This window comes from Hyalella azteca, unplaced genomic scaffold (assembly GCF_000764305.2).
Source record: "Hyalella azteca isolate HAZT.00-mixed unplaced genomic scaffold, Hazt_2.0.2 contig15593, whole genome shotgun sequence".
Lineage (NCBI taxonomy): Eukaryota > Metazoa > Arthropoda > Malacostraca > Amphipoda > Hyalellidae > Hyalella > Hyalella azteca.
The window spans coordinates 132361-149483 of record NW_025945436.1 but is presented as its reverse complement, the minus strand read 5'-3'; the positions used below and the strand labels follow the sequence as shown (position 1 = coordinate 149483).

The following is a 17123-nucleotide window of genomic DNA, read 5'->3' as shown; positions in this document are numbered from 1 at the left end:
TGGTTTAAATCAGACGACGTAGAAAAATATTAATATTTATTAATTAACGGAATATCTGTACAGTGTTGTTGCTTTCTTCTATTTTTTTTTTGCCATAGTGGGTTTCATGTCATAAAATCGCTCTCTTCGATCGTCTTCAAAGTCTCATCTTCTTGTTAGCTCCGCCGTAATGCTGGTGTGTGCTGGTGCGCTTTTTGAGACGTCTTGTCGTGACTCCAGCGGGCAGCAAGTCGATTAGGTTGTCAACATTAGGCACAGGTTCGTGCCAGCTGGCCGGCGGCAGAACGTTTCTGAACAAGTTTTCTACAGAAGCAAGAATGTCTGCCATGCGGTCCCCACTGGTAAATATAAAAGCTCTCATTTCATCGTCGTAATCACAGTCTTCAATTAATGTTTTCATACACTCTTGGAAAATGGTAAGGTCATTGTTCAAGTTTGGATAACATTCCTGGGGGATGGACGAAACGATCCTTATTATTGCCTGTGCCGCTTCTACGAATTTTTCTGCCGACTGAAGTTCCTGGGTTACTCGAACCATCTCTTCCTCTTCGCTGCTCAGAATTTCTTCGCTGAGAAGTTCAATCAAAATTGTATTCATACTTGAGATTAGAGTATATTTTGGATGCGTGAGGGCTTCTGTAAGAATATGTGCCATTTCTGTCAGAACTTTTGTTTCCACTGTCTTAAGGTAACGATGGTGTTTTGTGGCATTATGATTTATTTCTAAGTTTCTGAAGATACTCGTTTGCAGTCTCTTGAGCACCTCATGCTCCTTCACCCATGGACCGGACGCGGTGTTGGTGAAGGCATCGACGCCGATGTACGAGGCAAGGCCGATTATTCCATGTTCAGAATCCATCTTACCGAGTTGATTTCGCTCGCAATATCTTCAAAATTCGAATTATTGAATATCGTTCGTGTATATTTATTGATGCTCTCTTGTGTTGTCTGAAAAAGAACCAAGTGTAGGTAAGAAACAATATCAGTAATTACATGCACGGAACATCATGCACAAATGACCCTTAAGTGTTTTAGTTCAGTTATAAATTCTGAGAGCTTCTAGAACCGTGAACGTTTAGGCATTAAGAATGGGTCTCGATAATTTTCGTACCAGAACAGTATATCTTTAACGATACAAGATTTTGATTTTTCATTCAGTTAGACGAGGTTAATGAATTTTTAACTTCGGTGTTGAAAAAATAAAAGCACAAATTTGATGGAATTGACTTTGCAGTTCTCGTTGGAATATAATTTTTTGGAATTTAATTAATTCAAACATATTGCATGGTTAGCAAAAAATCCGAGCAACGATCGTGCATGGAAGTCACTTAAAGGATAACCGAAATCAAATATACTTTGCGCATATTTACATCAAGGTAGTATTCTAGGAATAATAATAAGTGATATAAAAAATATTTTTAGATCACACAAGTATGGTAATATTGTATTTAAGGTGACGCTGCACTTACCAAAAGTTTGTTAATTAAACGGTACGTAAGCCGAAATAAAATAATATCACAGGAACTCACCTCAAGCTTGTATCTCTCTTTGTTCACTAGCACTATGATCGTAGGAGATGTTCACGGGCTGAGCTCGACTGCGTAAATGATTAAACACCCCAAAAGTACCTGTATTTATATCCTGTCCCGTCGGTCAGATTGACGTTTTTGTATGGTGCTGCACCGTGACTAAATTTGTAGGAGTCGCTGAACGAAATCACCGCTGTCTATCATATAGACATGAGTTTTCTGAAGAAATACCAAATTCTTATAAGAGATTCATAGAAGTATTTCATTTTTTTAGAAAACGCGCAAGGTTTTTACGCCGCAAAACACGATAAAATAAATATTATTCTTGAATTATTATTATTATTATTTGCGCGAAATTTTTGCAAAAAGTGCAACTAATCGCGAGCCATATTATTCCTTTTTAATGAAATACTCGTAATGTTGTGTTGATTTTCGCTAATTTGGTTGTGTGGTCTTCTAAAAAATGCCGAGCGATTGCTTCATTCAATATTGATGATTCTCTCGGTTTTCAATTAGAACTTTCTTTGTTTTCTAAGAGCACTGTGGCTGATTTTTCTTGCAGATAAAAATTTTCAAATTAACCTATAATAGATGTCAACATGAGTCGAAATATGAATGTGAGAAGTAATTCTTTAATTATAAAATTTGTTGCAGACTTTTTTTCTGTTAATGCTTTCAACAACAACGCAACATTACTGATTGAGGCCTCGGTTGGATTACATGCATATTATTAAATGAGATGCATTGAAATAATTGCACTTTCAATTTTGTAAAGCCATTTCATAAATTTTGCTGTAAAAAAAATTTCTAACACGCATACTGGAATGATTGTGAAAGAGATAAAGACAAAGATTTCTTAAAATTATAACATAAATTTTTACTCCGAATTTGAACACAACTTGACCTTCTTGAAGACATTAAGAGCGAGGAGAGGAGGTGTTGGGTGGAGTGATGCGTGGGAAGAATTCGTGAGCTAAGCACCTTTTGCCTCCGATTTCTTCTCGGTCACCTTTGTTTGATTTTCAATCTGACAAAGGGTTTATAGCTTGAATTCTTTCTTCGTCGCCATTATATTATTTGTACCTGACGTTTGACTTAATTTGAATTCTTTCTCCGTCGCCATTGTATTACTTCTACCTGATGTAGGACATAACTTGGATTCTTTCTCCGTCACCATTGTATTACTTCTACCTGATGTAGGACTTAACTTGGATTCTTTATCCGTCACCATTGTATTATTTCTACCTGACGTAAGACTTGACTTGGATTCTTTCTCCGTCACCATTGTATTATTTTCTATCTGAAAGAGGACTTATTGCTTGAATTCTTTCTCCGTCATCATTGGTTAATTTTCTACCTGACAAAGGACATAAATGTATTTATTCTGCGTTGTCATTGTAACATCTTCTTTGGCATAGAACTTAACTTTGATTTCCACCGTCTATTCCAAAATATTTTATTTATGGAATTGATTGTGTGAAAATGAGTAAAAACTGAGATCAAACGACATTAGCGATGTTGTTATCAGGATGCCAACTTAAATTCTTGAGATGAATATCCACATAAAACTCTATCATTAAAAAAACGAAAAAGATCATTAAAAGAACCATTTCAATTCGACACCAAGGCCTTGGACAATATTACTACCAGGTTATTTTAAGGGCGTTTCTCAGGGAATTCGTTTAAAAGGCTCGGGGAATCAGGGTGCGTGCCTGTTTGCTTTGATCTTCACGGTAAATTATTGATGGGGGCGTAATTAGATAACAGTTTAGGAACGCTGTCACGTGAAGACAATTTAGAATAAAAAAGGGAGGGTCTTGGTACGCTATTTTAAAACTTTTTCTAATGACTCAGACAATCGAGTTACATGCAGCCTGCTTCGAAGAGAACAAAGAAAAGTAGCGTAAATAAGGCTCTTTAAGATCATTTTCATAAGAACATGTTTGCTGATGTTTAATATTCTCAACAAAATTCTAAGAGAAAAATTGAACATTCTAATACGATCCCACGAGCAATGGAAGATTGCAGAAATAAATACGATCGTAGATACTTGTAGTAAAAAAATTTCGTACTGTATATTCTTGAACACAAGTTGCCTGTTATTGCAGATTCTAATCCCTAATGTCGGAGATTATGGCATACGCGAGCTGGAGTCGAATATGTAGCAGAATATTTATTTAAGGTTTTTCTGAGGCCATACCTTCTCTAGTTATAAAAAAGCAGCTAGTGTTAAAAAATTTACCGATAATTTTAATCATTTGAAGGCTGGGAAAATAGAGGCTGCTATACGGATCAATTAGATTATTTGTTAAGGATTTGATTTAAGTTTATAGATTTTCGTTCATCAATATGGCAAAGGCAATTGATTTAGCTGAATTATATTACAATCACACAATTAATAGCAGAAAGCATTCAACGTAGCATTCAGCGTTTTACACATGGAATAATTTCTCGATGATGAAAGTTTCCCTATTGAATGATGACATAACATAGTTCAGGGGAGAGCTCTTTTGCGTATATTATTAGGAGGATATTTGCTTTATTGAAGCATTGAGATAAAATTTTTGAAAATAGTTAACCACTATATGATTTTATTCATTTTTGAAAAGAGTTTTGCGTTCATTCGTGAAAGTAATATAGATTATTTCATTGCAAACAAAAGAGAAAAGAAGTTATGGGCAATACGTATAGTTCTCATTCATGATAACACAATTTGTCCCGAAAAACGACTATCATTGTCGAAATCGAAAAACATTGAGATAGACAAATCAAATGTAATATTTATTAATAATTACTTAAATCCAAATAATTCACATCTTGGAGCAGAGAATCGATCGTTTCCTGAACCCTTGGGTCTTTTATTAATTGCTGAGGCTAATTGGCAGCCCAGGTCACGCTCTAATATTTATTAGTAATTACTTAAATTCAAATAATTAACATCTTGGAGCAGAGAATCGATCGTTTCCTGAACCCGTGGGTCTTTTATTAATTGCTGGGGCTAATTGGCAGCCCAAGTCACGCTCCAGCCTGCATTTGTGGAGCTAAGAGGCCGGAGGCTGGCCTGAGAATAGCTTTAGCGGCACTCAATTCTTCTTCCCTTCTGATGTACACAAGCTGCGTCCACATTTTTCTACTGAATTTTAAGAGTACTGAGAAAAATTCTAACTTACTGATTGAAGAGGGCAACAAATGTAAGCAACTTGATTCTTCTAAACAAAAAATCTCCCAAGAAGCTAAGTCTCAAACTTTTGGCAATCCAAAAGCCATATACCCCAGGGAAGCTGAACCAAAGTTTTCCTATAGAGGCAGTACTTAGTTACGCCTATCATCAATCAAGATGATCGATTTATTTGAGATTGAGATTTTTGAGAATGAGTTCTCAAACCAACAGAAGTCTTTGGCTGTATTATAGAGGCGTCGAATCATTTGTTAGAAAGAATTATAATGGACATTTTCTCGGTTCCCGCTAATTAAGAATAACACAGTTGATTTTTAGCTGGTATAGCACAACTATAATGTATGGTCTACAAACAAATCTTAATACAAAATAACAGAAAATTATTATAACTGATGTAAACATTCGTCATGAATGTCAACATTAGAGGCTGCGATGAGGTTGTCCTGTTAAAATAAATCTCGTTGAATAATTATTGCGAGCGAAGGTATTCGGGTTAACTTGAAAGTCGTTGCAGGAACCGTACACTGGCTAACAAGTTAGCAAACATGGCTCACTGTTGCGAAATCCTCACTATTGGCCGACATTCAAAGAGTTAAAACTCACACTCCCTGTTAATGATTGAAAGTAATTTTAATATTCTGTCGATTTTTCTATAAATTTACACGTACCAATTAAATAAATTTTGCGTTTGTAAAGGTAAAACAATCAAGCAAATTATCTATGTAAACGAATTATCATGTAGGTGATAACACTTAATGTGAAAGCTTCTTGATGATATGTACATTCAACGCAATTTGATTCAGATTTAGCAGAGTGAAATTATTAATTCCACGGGTTTCAATATACAGGGGATTGTAGTCCAAAACGACACTGCACTATATAATTGGCAGCAGATAGTGAGAAGACTAAGTTAGTGATTACGTAAGGTAAATGGTAACCTTGTTTGTCGAGATAATTAAGTGCATTTGGTGAACTTAACCTTATGTGTCGAGATAATTTAGCAAACATGGGAACCTTGCTTGTCTAGACTAGCAGCATAATGAAAATAATGTGAGATCAGCAACCTCATTTTTGTTTTTGAGGGAAGATACACTATATTCTATCAACCGATTTTGAGAACCATTTGCAAAATCAAGCTGCATACATAAATGTAAAACTTTCCTCGCAAGTAGATACGTAATTGAAAATAATTTTGGTAATTTATTGTTTAGCTGGCACTAATGTAAGAAGATGTGAACTGAAATTATACTTGCAAAATTACTGCAAAAACATTTATGGCAATTTTGGGTAAAACTGCGTTTGTTTTGATCTGTAAAGCAAGGACGTCTCTCATTATCCCTAAAATTGAAGTAATTTCAAGTTTCTCTAGATTTCCAAACTGCACTTGAAAGGGAGTTTCGTGTAATATGTTGCATTAAAAGGGTCTTGCTCTGATTATTGAATTCGGTATGATAGAGTTCTCGATGCCGAAATTTGGAATAACGGGATTCTGAAATAAAAAACAATATAATTATGCATCTCAGTCAGCTCTGGTATAGCCTACTATAAATAGTCGAATTTATTCATAAAACAACTATTCCTTCAAGATCATTTGGAAATTATTATTTTTTCAAGATTATTATTTAAGGTTATTTAATTACTTTTCAAGATCATTTGGAGCTCTTTTCATTCGGAACTGTGTTACAAACAAAGTGTCTAATAAGCCACAATTAAATTTTCATATCAGATTGAAAGCTAGAAAATGCGCCCAATAAAAAATTTAAATTTTTGTCGAGTATGTCACTGAAAACGCTCCACGAAAATAATTATAATTAAGTTAAGCCTGCAAATAACCTCCCGTTACATAACACTTGCTTTGACGGGGTGAGTTAATTGATAAGATAAGAAGCACGGCATCACAGAGTGATGCTATCAATCATTGCTGTGCACTATTGTGTCTGAGTTCTCCATAAAAACTGACCTCTCTAGAAGAAAGATAAGAAATTATATTGAATTTCGAGTGAAGAAATGAACAATTGGCGGAAGGCTTAGCGTGTGGAAAGAGAAACTAAGTGAGGATCTGTTTTTTGTTTGTATTCAATCCAATCAGTAACTTTGTTCATTTGGAGATTTAAAGTATCAAGTGAATGATAAATACAAAGTGGATAAAGAAACAATTCATTAATAGCGACGGGGTATAAAATAATTTATTGGCCTAAGAATAGTTGAATATTGAGAGTAGATTGTAAATAAAGATTATATTGATGCTGCAATTTGAAAAAAGCATCATTCACGTGTCCCTGTTAAATGAACAATAGTAAAATCAAAAATCAAAAAGCTAGAAAATTGAACGTTAATATTTATGAGAATGAAGCTGACTTCACTAAATGATAAGGCTATTTGATTTCCCAAAATTTATGTACAAAATGAGAATCGACGAGTTCTAACGATAAATTGCGCCTTAAGCGTTTCACCTTGATTGCATGCAAGTGTTTTACCAGATTGTGTATAACATAACATAACATAGTGATGTCGGCGCTGAAGTGTAGGCCTTATGTGGCCTGTCGCCGATTCTTTTCCTTTTCGTGCCTTGTTCACAGAAGATCTAAAATTGTGTCATTTGGACGGATCTTTTCATGACTGATGATAGTTTGAAGTAGCTACTAGACTTCCAACGGGTTCGATATGGTGCTAGACATTTCAAGTCTGAACATATATTTTTCCATAGCTTTATCTAGTCTGTTCTTGAACGCGTTCATACTCTGAGCGCCAACGATGTAATCGGGGAGGCTGTTCCACTGGTCTGTGATCCGAAGCGAGAAGAAATGTTGTCGCGTGGAGAAGTTGCAGCGCAGTTTTTTTAGTTTATAGCAGTAGCCCCTGGTGTTAGTTCATGTTTCAAATTCTAGTAATTCTTCGGGGACCTTGTATAGACCATGAGTATACTTGTCTACATCAATGAGGTCCCCACGCAGACGTCGATAACTGAGGCTTGGAAGCTTCATAATCTTCAATTTTTCTCCATAGGACTTGCCCTTCAAGCCTAGAATTATCCTTGTTGCACGTCTTTGAACATTCTCTATTAAATTTCTGTCCTTTTCAAACCTCGGTGACCACACAACGTTTCCAAACTCTAGATTCTGGCGCACGACAGCAACAAACAACTGCTTCATCGTTTCTGCATCTAGGAACTCGTATGAGCGTCTGATTAGTCCAAGAAGTTTGTTGGATGTGTTAGCTTGCGTTTCAACATTAGGAGCTAGGCATTTCAAATCTGAACATATATTTTTCCATAGCTTTATCTAGTCTGTTCTTGAACGCGTTCATACTTGGAGCGCCAACGATGTCATCGGGGAGGCTGTACCACATGTCTGTGATTCGAAGCGAGAAGAAATTTTGTCGCGTGGAGAAGTTGCAGCGCAGTTTTTTTAGTTTATAGCCGTGGCCCCTGGTGATAGTTCTTGTTTCAAATTCTAGTAATCCTTCGGAGACCTTGTTTAAGCCATGAGTTTACTTGTATACTTTAATGAGGTCCCCACGCAGACGTCGATAACTGAGGCTTGGAAGCTTCATAATCTTCAATCTTTCTTCATAGGACTTGCCCTTCAAGCCTGGCATTATCCTTGTTGCACGTCTTTAAATATTCTCTATTAAATTTTTGTCCTTTTCAAACCTCGGTAACCACACAACGTTTCCAAACTCTAGATTCGGGCGCACGACAGCAACAAACAACTGCTACATCGCTTCTGCATCTAGGAACTCGTATGAGCGTCTGATTAGTCCAGGAAGTTTGTTGGATGTGTTAGCTTGCGTTTTAACATGCTTAGAAAATTTCAGCTCCTTGTCGACATAAACTCCGAGATCTTTTTCCACACTAGACTTTTCAATCATTACTCTCTAGTATTAACCATGTCTTCTCATACTGTAATCTTGCTGTTCATTGTTCTTCCCGAGGTGAAGTACTTAACACTTGTCAGCATTAAACCGCAGCTGCCACGTATCAGCCCAGTTAATTAAACTGTCAAGATCATCTTGCAATTGCGCTTTATTTATGGTTAAATCTTTACAGCTGAGATTGAAGTTTCCATTATATTGAATGGAGGTTTCAGGTCTTCATTTTTCTGGAGGTGGGAGTCTCAATCGATATGAAGGGCGGTAGTCGATAATGTTACGAGCCTCAATATCTTTAAGTACTCAAATAATACTCTCGGTACCAAGTACACAGCTGATCGTATGTTGTAATTTAACGATGCCGTAATTATTTTAGAGCACAATGCGCACGGCTTGTGTACATTTAAATCATAAAATGGAATAAAGTGTAGAAAATTCCCTGGTGACGGCTTATTGTGGTTTTCAGATTATTTTGATCTTTCTTCAAGTTGACGGGTAAAAGAAATTACTTCGGTGGAAGTTTCCAAGTGGAGTCACTTAGTGAGTCTGGCTGATAAGACTTTGACGGCTGATTAAGTGTTCAGTTTTAATAAAAAAATTGTGAGCGAAGCTTACGCTTTATCACCGGACTCACGATTCATCACTTGAAGAGATTAATGATAAGAGCTTTGCTGTCTGGAGAACTCGACAAATAATTGTACTATCTCGTAAATACTTAATTAGTTACGCCATTATTCGTAATTAGTGCAACCTATACTCACATTTAAAATTATAAACAAAGAGTTTATAATGGAAAGTTGAAAATTATTTGCTAATTTTAATTCCAAAAGATTCTTACAAAGCGACACAGCACTCATTCTACGAAATGTATAGAACATTTATTATTAATAAAAAACGCTTGATCCGCTGATTTGACGGGAGACTAATTGGAACTATGCAGAAACGCGGAGAAAAAAATTCACGTACCAACAAAAAATTACCCAACAACTTATGTCTAGAGACAATTGTGCGAACGCCCATCCTAAGAAGCATTGACGTGCATGACAGCTAGTTAAGATATTTCAGATTAGTGCACGTAACAAAAATGCACAGAATACGTATCGCATTCATAAAATTGGAGCGACTCATAAGCTACTTGTTATATTAATACGCTGGGTATAATACGTATTCACCATATTCATTTTTGGTATCACATGTACGTGTTTTGACCGAGTCGATTATGGTGTGCTGTTTGAATGAGTTTGCCCCCCGTGTGTCAAACACAAATAAATTGTAATAGTGTATAATGTACTATTATTGGTCTCATAGCTTCATTATGTAAAGCCTCAGGATGCCGCCGATAAAGACGTTATGATGGGAAATGTCATATGCGACGCTTCCATTAACCGACGCCGGCATGGCTTAGCCTTCTCAATTAAATTGTTCTTGATCTTATCAGAGCAGCGATAAGATGCTGATCAAATTCCCTATAAATTACATCTGTTGCACGCGAGCAGTTCTCACTCTGGTATGTATCGGGGACGAGAAAGTAGTTCGGGATTGCTAAATCAATATATAAATAGTTAAATAGAGAATGTGTTTCAATGATCAATGTTTGTAAAAAACACATTGTGCATTATAGCACCTGAATTTTGTAACCATATAAATGTCATTCGCAGCTGAAGATTTTCAATGGACTGTTGTCGTTCAACCATAGCGTAGTTGACGTGAGCAGGTGGAAATTCCGTATTATAAATTTTACGCGATTTCAGAGCATATCAAGCATTGTGATAATCTACTAAGTTCTTGATGTCAAAACAAGTGTTAGAAAAAAATCACGCTCTCAAAGCCTATATTTTTAACGATTATGAACTATATGGAGTTGTTATCTGGGTTGACTTTAAAAAATGCCATCCTCCGCTGAACAAATAATGTTCGGGTGTTAGTTAGAGCCGGTCGCAAAGTGGCAGTAAACCTCCAAATTGTTTCGAAACTTTCAATATATAGCGTTAAAAATAATATTGCTAACCATACAATGAATCATGTTTTCCTCTTACAGATTTACTAAATTCCATTTGGTACTAACTCATACGTAATTATAGTCTCTTTTAGCGAGCGAAATGCGTTCAATAGTATTCCTCGTAGCATTGCTGGGATTTTTCAACAATGTTATCGCAAAGCCATTGGAAGGAACAAAACAGTTCTCGGATGATTTCTTCAACGAATCTGATCTGAAGGGGCAGCCCGAGCTTCAAGAACTCATTAAACAGCGACCGAACCCTTGGGAGATGAGACAAGCTTATGGCGTCAAGAGACAACTGAAGACTTTCCCTTGCCCTGATGCTGCTGATATCGCCCCCTGCATTTGCTACACGGATGAACGCGACCTGCTTCATCTTGACTGTTCACTGGTTCCTACTGAAAAATATCTAGAGACAATTTTTCAGCAAAATTTCCCAGTGAAACACTTTCAGAGCTTCGACCTGTTCGACAATTCACACATTACCACCTTGGGTGACATCTTCAACGGCCTGACCTTCGTTGAAGTATTCGTTGAGAGGTGCGTGAACCTGCGTGAAATTTCCCAGTACTGGCTGGCCGACAGCCGCGACACCCTCGTCTACTTGTCCATCGCCAACACGAGCCTCACAAGCGATGCTTTTCCTTTCATTTCCATGGACTCCTACACGCGACTGGAGGCACTGTTCGTCCCTACCAACGACTTCACCTTCATCCCGCCCATACACTCTGCAACGATACAGGGCGTCGCATTTGAGTCAGGGATGATCTCTGTCATCGAGCCAGGTAAGAGTGTTGCTACGCTTGTCAGACCACTTATTCTATGCGTGGCAAGTAATACCTTCAACATATTTGAATATAACATTTACGAGGTACAAAATCAAGATACCAACTCATTTGATTTGAGGAAATGGAGAACCATAAATTTAAAAAACAATATACAGGCAACATACTTGCAGTTCTCGAAAAAAGTCGCGTCAAATTTAATGCTGTATATTTTTCTAACTACTTTGCTGAAATTATTCATAATAATAGAGCTGAAACATTGAATCTTTTCACATTCGTAGTTTGCAACGGTAAGAAATGGTGTCTCACGGCCTGAATACTGTTAAAAATTTAAATTCGATTTTAGATGTATTTTTCATTATGCGATTTCACTATTTCAGTGCTGAATGAACATCAATGTTGATAAAAATGAAAATCAATGATAATTTTCTGTTTACAGATACCTTCAGCAACTTGCCAAATCTTACCTACATCGGGCTGAGCCAGAACAACTTAACTTCCTTAGCAGCTAGCACGTTCGTGTTCAGCGGCGTGGACCACGTGCTTATCTACATCTACCTTTACTCGAACCAGCTTCAGCACCTCGAACCTGGAGTCTTCTCCGTGCAAGGACATCCGCGTAAGTCCAAAATAACAGACTAACAACATGTCTGACGTTAATTTTTGTTGGGGTGGATGGTTGTTCATGCCTTTATTAACTCATAAATAATTAGAAAATATTTGCATTGCTTAAATGCTCAATGGTATTTATAATTTTGACTGTCAGAAAACGTCACGATGCGCCTGCACTTGGAAAACAACAAGCTGAGGACCGTGGACGAAGAGGTGTTCCGGCCCATCATGCCATACCTTGAATTTGTGCAACTCTTTGGTAATCAAATTTAGAATTAAGTCACCGATCTCAAACTTTGTTCAATTCGATTACCCGCTTGTTGACTCGTCAAATTGAAGATATTAAACTCATTTGGATTTCATTCACAGACAAGTGAGCTTTCCTTTTTAGATTTGCCTTCAGCATTTCTTATTTCTTAATTAGTCTCGTGGTTTTCGTTCTCGTCTCTAGTGCTGAAAAATTGTAACCACTTATTTGCAGTCTCAGTCCAAAATTTCTCTCTAAATGTGCAGTTTCGGTCAAAGATATAATTCAGGCAATATGTCTTTGACTCATTTTTAAATTTCCTTTAAGGTATCAATTCACTCTCTACAATTATGCATGCGTGGAAGAAAGTGGTAATTAACATCTAATTTATTGTATTTATAACAAGGCAGGAATATGCTTGAATATCATTCTGTTTGACTTCGCTTGTCAACTTGCGTTCAATTATACGATTTGTTGCTATTGATTGATTTAGAAATAGTAATCATTACTATGATATCGATAATAGGCTTAAACAACAAATATCCATTCCTTATACATAAATAATTTACCATGATGACTAACATAGAAATATCGTTTGACAGATAATCCGCTGGAATGTGGCTGCGATATTGTATGGCTTCTCTTGAACCCAACTTACCTGGACAAAGTTGACCCGAGGGCAGCGTGCTCTGATGGGACGTTACTCACCGACCTCGACCTTGCCGATTACGAAAGTTTCTGCTCAATTCCGGCATCACATTGATGCTCAAGCAGTTCTTTTATGAAGATTGCTTAAAAATATGAAGTTTATTTGGCGGTGACTCTATGAAATATGTTTTTAGCTCTGGCATAAATTTTCGATCGTGAATAAACACCTCAGTATTTGTTACCGATGTATTAAGAGCAAAACACAATTTAATTATAAATTGCCGAAATAAAATGGAAACAACAAAATGGCATACTTTATCATTGTATCAAATCAGCAATGTTAGCGTTATGTTGTCATGTATTTTGCACGTAAACATGAAGTGCACGTAAAATAAATTTTGTGAAATAAATTGGATTTATCGAAAACTCTAAAATTGAAAAAAAAAACATAATTTGGTTTAATGAAAAATTGACGCGCTGGCTACTGCTAAACAATTTTTTTATTGAGATTAAGCAAACAAATTTATTGGAAAGTAGGGTTTACGTCAACTATGTACTTCTGCCAGTAATATTAGATAAATTTGAAAAATTTAATTTGCATACTCTGTGAAATTCACTTTCGTTTCACATGGACCACACTGGTCCGTTCTGTGCACACATTTAAGAAATCATAAACAAAAATAAAATTACCTTAGTTTAAATTCTGGCGATTTTTACTATCTTTTCATGAAAGAAAATAAATGCTCCGACTGAACAATGCAATCGACGTTAACACAAGGTTTTTGATCAGCAGTCTTTCTTAAAATGAATCTAAAACTAGAAAATGACGAAGGTACAAGGTCTACGTTTCTGGGAAATGACGTTTTGGAAAGTTCGCAAAATAAGTGCAACATGTGGGTAGCGCAAATTATTCTGCGCCTAAATTTTTAAAAGTTCATAAAAAAAATTATAATTTTTGGGTTCAGCTGTATAGGCACGTATGCTTTATTGAAGCCTAATAGCTCCCTGATTTTAATTCAACTAATAATTTTCACAAAATAAAGAGGTAACTTACGCGATTTAATCGTGTTGCCGTATGTAGAATCATAGCACGCTACCTTAAGTCATTTCACTTTAATGGTGAAAATGAACTACTCATCATAACCATCAGATCTTCTAGTCATGATAATTCTTTCTGTTTGTCGGGATTACTTTTTGTGCCTATGTGCCTGCCCCTGCCTCACCACCAATATCGTCGTTGCAGTTACTTAGATTCGCGTTACGAATCACGGACTTGAAATCGTGATGATCCCGAACATGGTATTGTTGTTTGGATCGAGAGAAAAGTGTTCAAATATTCTCATCATGAGTTATGATAATTAGGTAAGTAACATAGTACTCTGCTTGCCAGACCAATCGAACTTAATAGACCGCGTTGACCTGCTGGGTATTTCGATTAATAATAGAATATATTCATCCAGAACTGAATATATTAGATTAATGAAGAATAAAGTAATGGAACTTGCCTGCTAATAACGAACCTTGCGAGTAAAGGTTGGTCAGACATGTTTTAGTACTACTAAGTTGCGTAAGATTTTCAGTGAAAAATATTAATAAAGTCATCAATAAAAAACTTTTTTGAATTTCCATTATAGCATTAGACAGGAAGAGCTCCCAGCCTCGCACTTTACTTTTACTTGAAGTTCCTAGGTTGTTCTCATGTGTTTCAGAGAGGTCGGAAATTAAAAAAAATCTTAATGAATTTTCACAGTAGAAACCTTTTCCATAATAAGATTATGAATGCAAGAAGTTTGCTGCTCCATCACAAGATTCTTTGAATTTCTGGATGTTTGAGAGCGCAGAGTAAAAGAATTTTTGTAGAGAAATTTTATGGCACAACATGAAAATTTTGATTAAATAATGATTACATAATAAATAATGGTTGAAATACAATTTTTAGCGAAATGATGTTTTTTTCGAGGAAATACGCAACTGAAAATTTGATTAACAAAAAATAAGGAACAAAGAACAAGGAAAAAAAATTAATTCGGCTTAAATTACAGTTCAAAATAAATTATAATATATGTCAACTTAGAAAACATTCAATTGACAGAGTACAAATTAAATGAATGTTTTTTTTTAAAGAAACGAGAACCCAGTCAGGCTGAAAAACTAGACTAAAATAACAAACTGAAAACGACAAGTGCAGGCATATAGCCGGTGTAGGTGGATGTCGATTTTATTAATGTTAACCCTAAACGCAATGATGAAATCCTCTACTCCATGTCCCGTAGACAGTAATTGGACCCGTTTTTGCTGTTAGGCTTGTATTCAAATGTTCTGCGCCCGGCGCTCAATTAATGGCAAATGTTTCCGACGTGTCGCGCATTTACATGACACGAGTGCGCTCAATATCAAACGCAGATTACCTTCACAATTTCAGTCCTACATTGATGGGATTTTCTGTGCTTATCAGAACATATATCGACGCAAAAAAGATGTGTAAGTATGTCCCACCAGCGACTGCTATCGAAGTTGGACTTCTATGGCATTCGAAGGAGGGTCAAGAAGTGGATCACCGGTTTCCTTGTCTGGACGAACGCAGCAAGTGGTCGTGGAAGGGAAGAAACAATTAAGTCTCCAGCGCCAAGCACCTCGACGTTGAAATATCATAAATTCTGCACAGGGGGAAATACATCGAGACAACTGCAGCTAAAGCTCTGCGCGTTCGCCTGCAGAAATATTAAGGGATGCCTTAGGGTACGCACACAGTGAAAGCAGGTTGTCAGCGTGCTGGTTACCTGCTCAGGCTGGCGCCTGAAACCATAGAATACAGAAGCCTATTCGTACAGGTTTTCACTGTGAACACTTACATTATTATCCTATGTTCATTCTTGTGGCAGGTTGGAGCAGGTTGCCCGCGCGGGCAAACGGTCGCAAACCTGCTTTCACTGTGTGCGTACAAGTCCAAGTTCATTGCTACAAAAGCCTCGTACGACCGGTGCTGGACTATGCATCATAGGCCTTGGTGTCCGCATCAGCAGCACTTGAAGACCACTTCTGAGATGGTACAATTCAGAGTGCCTGCAGAATCCTAGGTGACTTCAGTCCCAAATCCAGTGCCACTGAGATGGTAGCCAGGCTAAAGTAGAACCAGCTTCATCTGAGGAGAATGGCAGACAAAGCATGTTCAACCTTTTTCAGAATTGTGCCACCAGTCACACGCGCAACAAGAGCGCACCAACAGAAGCTGCAGGTCCCACGCAGCAGAACCGACCTCCACCTACAATACTTCTTTACTGCGGTTATAAGAATATGGAACTTCCTGAGTGCCGACGTCGTGGCAGCAACACAGCTCTTTGTCTTCCAGTCAGCCATAAAAGTCTGGCTGAGGGCGGACTAAAAACGAAACAATCATAACCGAAACCTTTTAATCGCCTTTTTTCATATAAAGACGTTTTCAATGCCCTCATGTGCGTGCGCGCCGCCGTTGGTGGGGTTTTTCTTCAATTGTGGATTATCCACTGTATTATTATGAATGAATTAAGTCAGGAAGATATGAAATTCCACTTCGCCTTTTTTCCTAAAGATTGAACTGAAATTAGAGGACTCGGGAACTTACAAGAAATCTATAACCGCCAACACGAAAAAGCTTATCAACAAAAATTTACCGTAGGAATTCAATTCAAAGAATACTCGATTACATACTCCAAGAGGACGAAAATATGGTACTCAATTACCACCAGCATAGGAGGCTTATTCGAATTCGTTCGTGGACGAGAAAATCAAAAGTTTCCGAACTACGTCATGGAAACTTGCCGTGCGTGGCTGGTCCAAGTTGCCATCCAAAATAAATTTATTTGTTATCAACATTTTCGTTGGCTGACATGACATTCAGTCGAGAATATCTAACGATTATCCGTTTATCGCGCTCGACGGCTCTTCTGTATTTAAATTTAGGTAAAGAACTTCTGAGCCGCGAAGCCAACTTCAGTGCTGCGTTTGCACCCGTTATCGTTGTTCAAGGCAACTATAATTTATCACTCTGAATTCAATCCCTACGTGATAACTTTTAGGACGATAACAATACTAATCTTCCAAGTCGGGCGTTTTAATCATGAAGTACCTGGCATTTTTTCAAATACTTAAGAGAATTTAGGAGATTTTAGAAAGTGTTTAAATCAGGATTGCGTAACAATGATTGGGTGGGACGAGAGACCGTTCAAGAGAATGCTGCGACAAATCTAGAAATTTGCCCAGAGCCTTCCTAAACATT

The 17123-nt window shown here is 37.1% G+C and overlaps 2 protein-coding genes across 2 annotated transcripts; one reads left to right on the top strand and one right to left on the bottom strand.

Moving 5' to 3' along the window:
- Nucleotides 1-98: 98 nt before the first annotated feature.
- LOC125179174 lies at nt 99-1591 on the bottom strand. Its single transcript, XM_047884556.1, has 2 exons — nt 1530-1591; nt 99-948 (listed from the first exon to the last, which is right to left on the bottom strand). The coding sequence occupies exon 2, from the start codon at nt 857-859 to the stop codon at nt 137-139; it is 723 nt and encodes a 240-aa protein (XP_047740512.1). The 5' UTR covers nt 860-948; nt 1530-1591; the 3' UTR covers nt 99-136.
- Nucleotides 1592-10611: 9020 nt separating this feature from the next.
- On the top strand, nt 10612-13174 carry LOC108673441 (oplophorus-luciferin 2-monooxygenase non-catalytic subunit). The gene is made up of 4 exons (XM_018161279.2): nt 10612-11361; nt 11801-11980; nt 12128-12232; nt 12823-13174. The coding sequence occupies exons 1-4, from the start codon at nt 10677-10679 to the stop codon at nt 12981-12983; spliced, it is 1131 nt and encodes a 376-aa protein (XP_018016768.1). The 5' UTR covers nt 10612-10676; the 3' UTR covers nt 12984-13174.
- The last annotated feature ends 3949 nt before the right edge of the window (nt 13175-17123 follow it).

Bases quoted from the DNA above. Each gene is read 5' to 3' on its own strand.
- LOC125179174 (XM_047884556.1), bottom strand. From the start codon at position 859: ATGGATTCTGAACATGGAATAATCGGCCTTGCCTCGTACATCGGCGTC.
- LOC108673441 (XM_018161279.2), top strand. From the start codon at position 10,677: ATGCGTTCAATAGTATTCCTCGTAGCATTGCTGGGATTTTTCAACAAT. The intron at 11,362-11,800 runs GTAAGAGTGTTG...TTCTGTTTACAG, and splicing joins GATCTCTGTCATCGAGCCAG to ATACCTTCAGCAACTTGCCA. The intron at 11,981-12,127 runs GTAAGTCCAAAA...TTTGACTGTCAG, and splicing joins CTCCGTGCAAGGACATCCGC to AAAACGTCACGATGCGCCTG.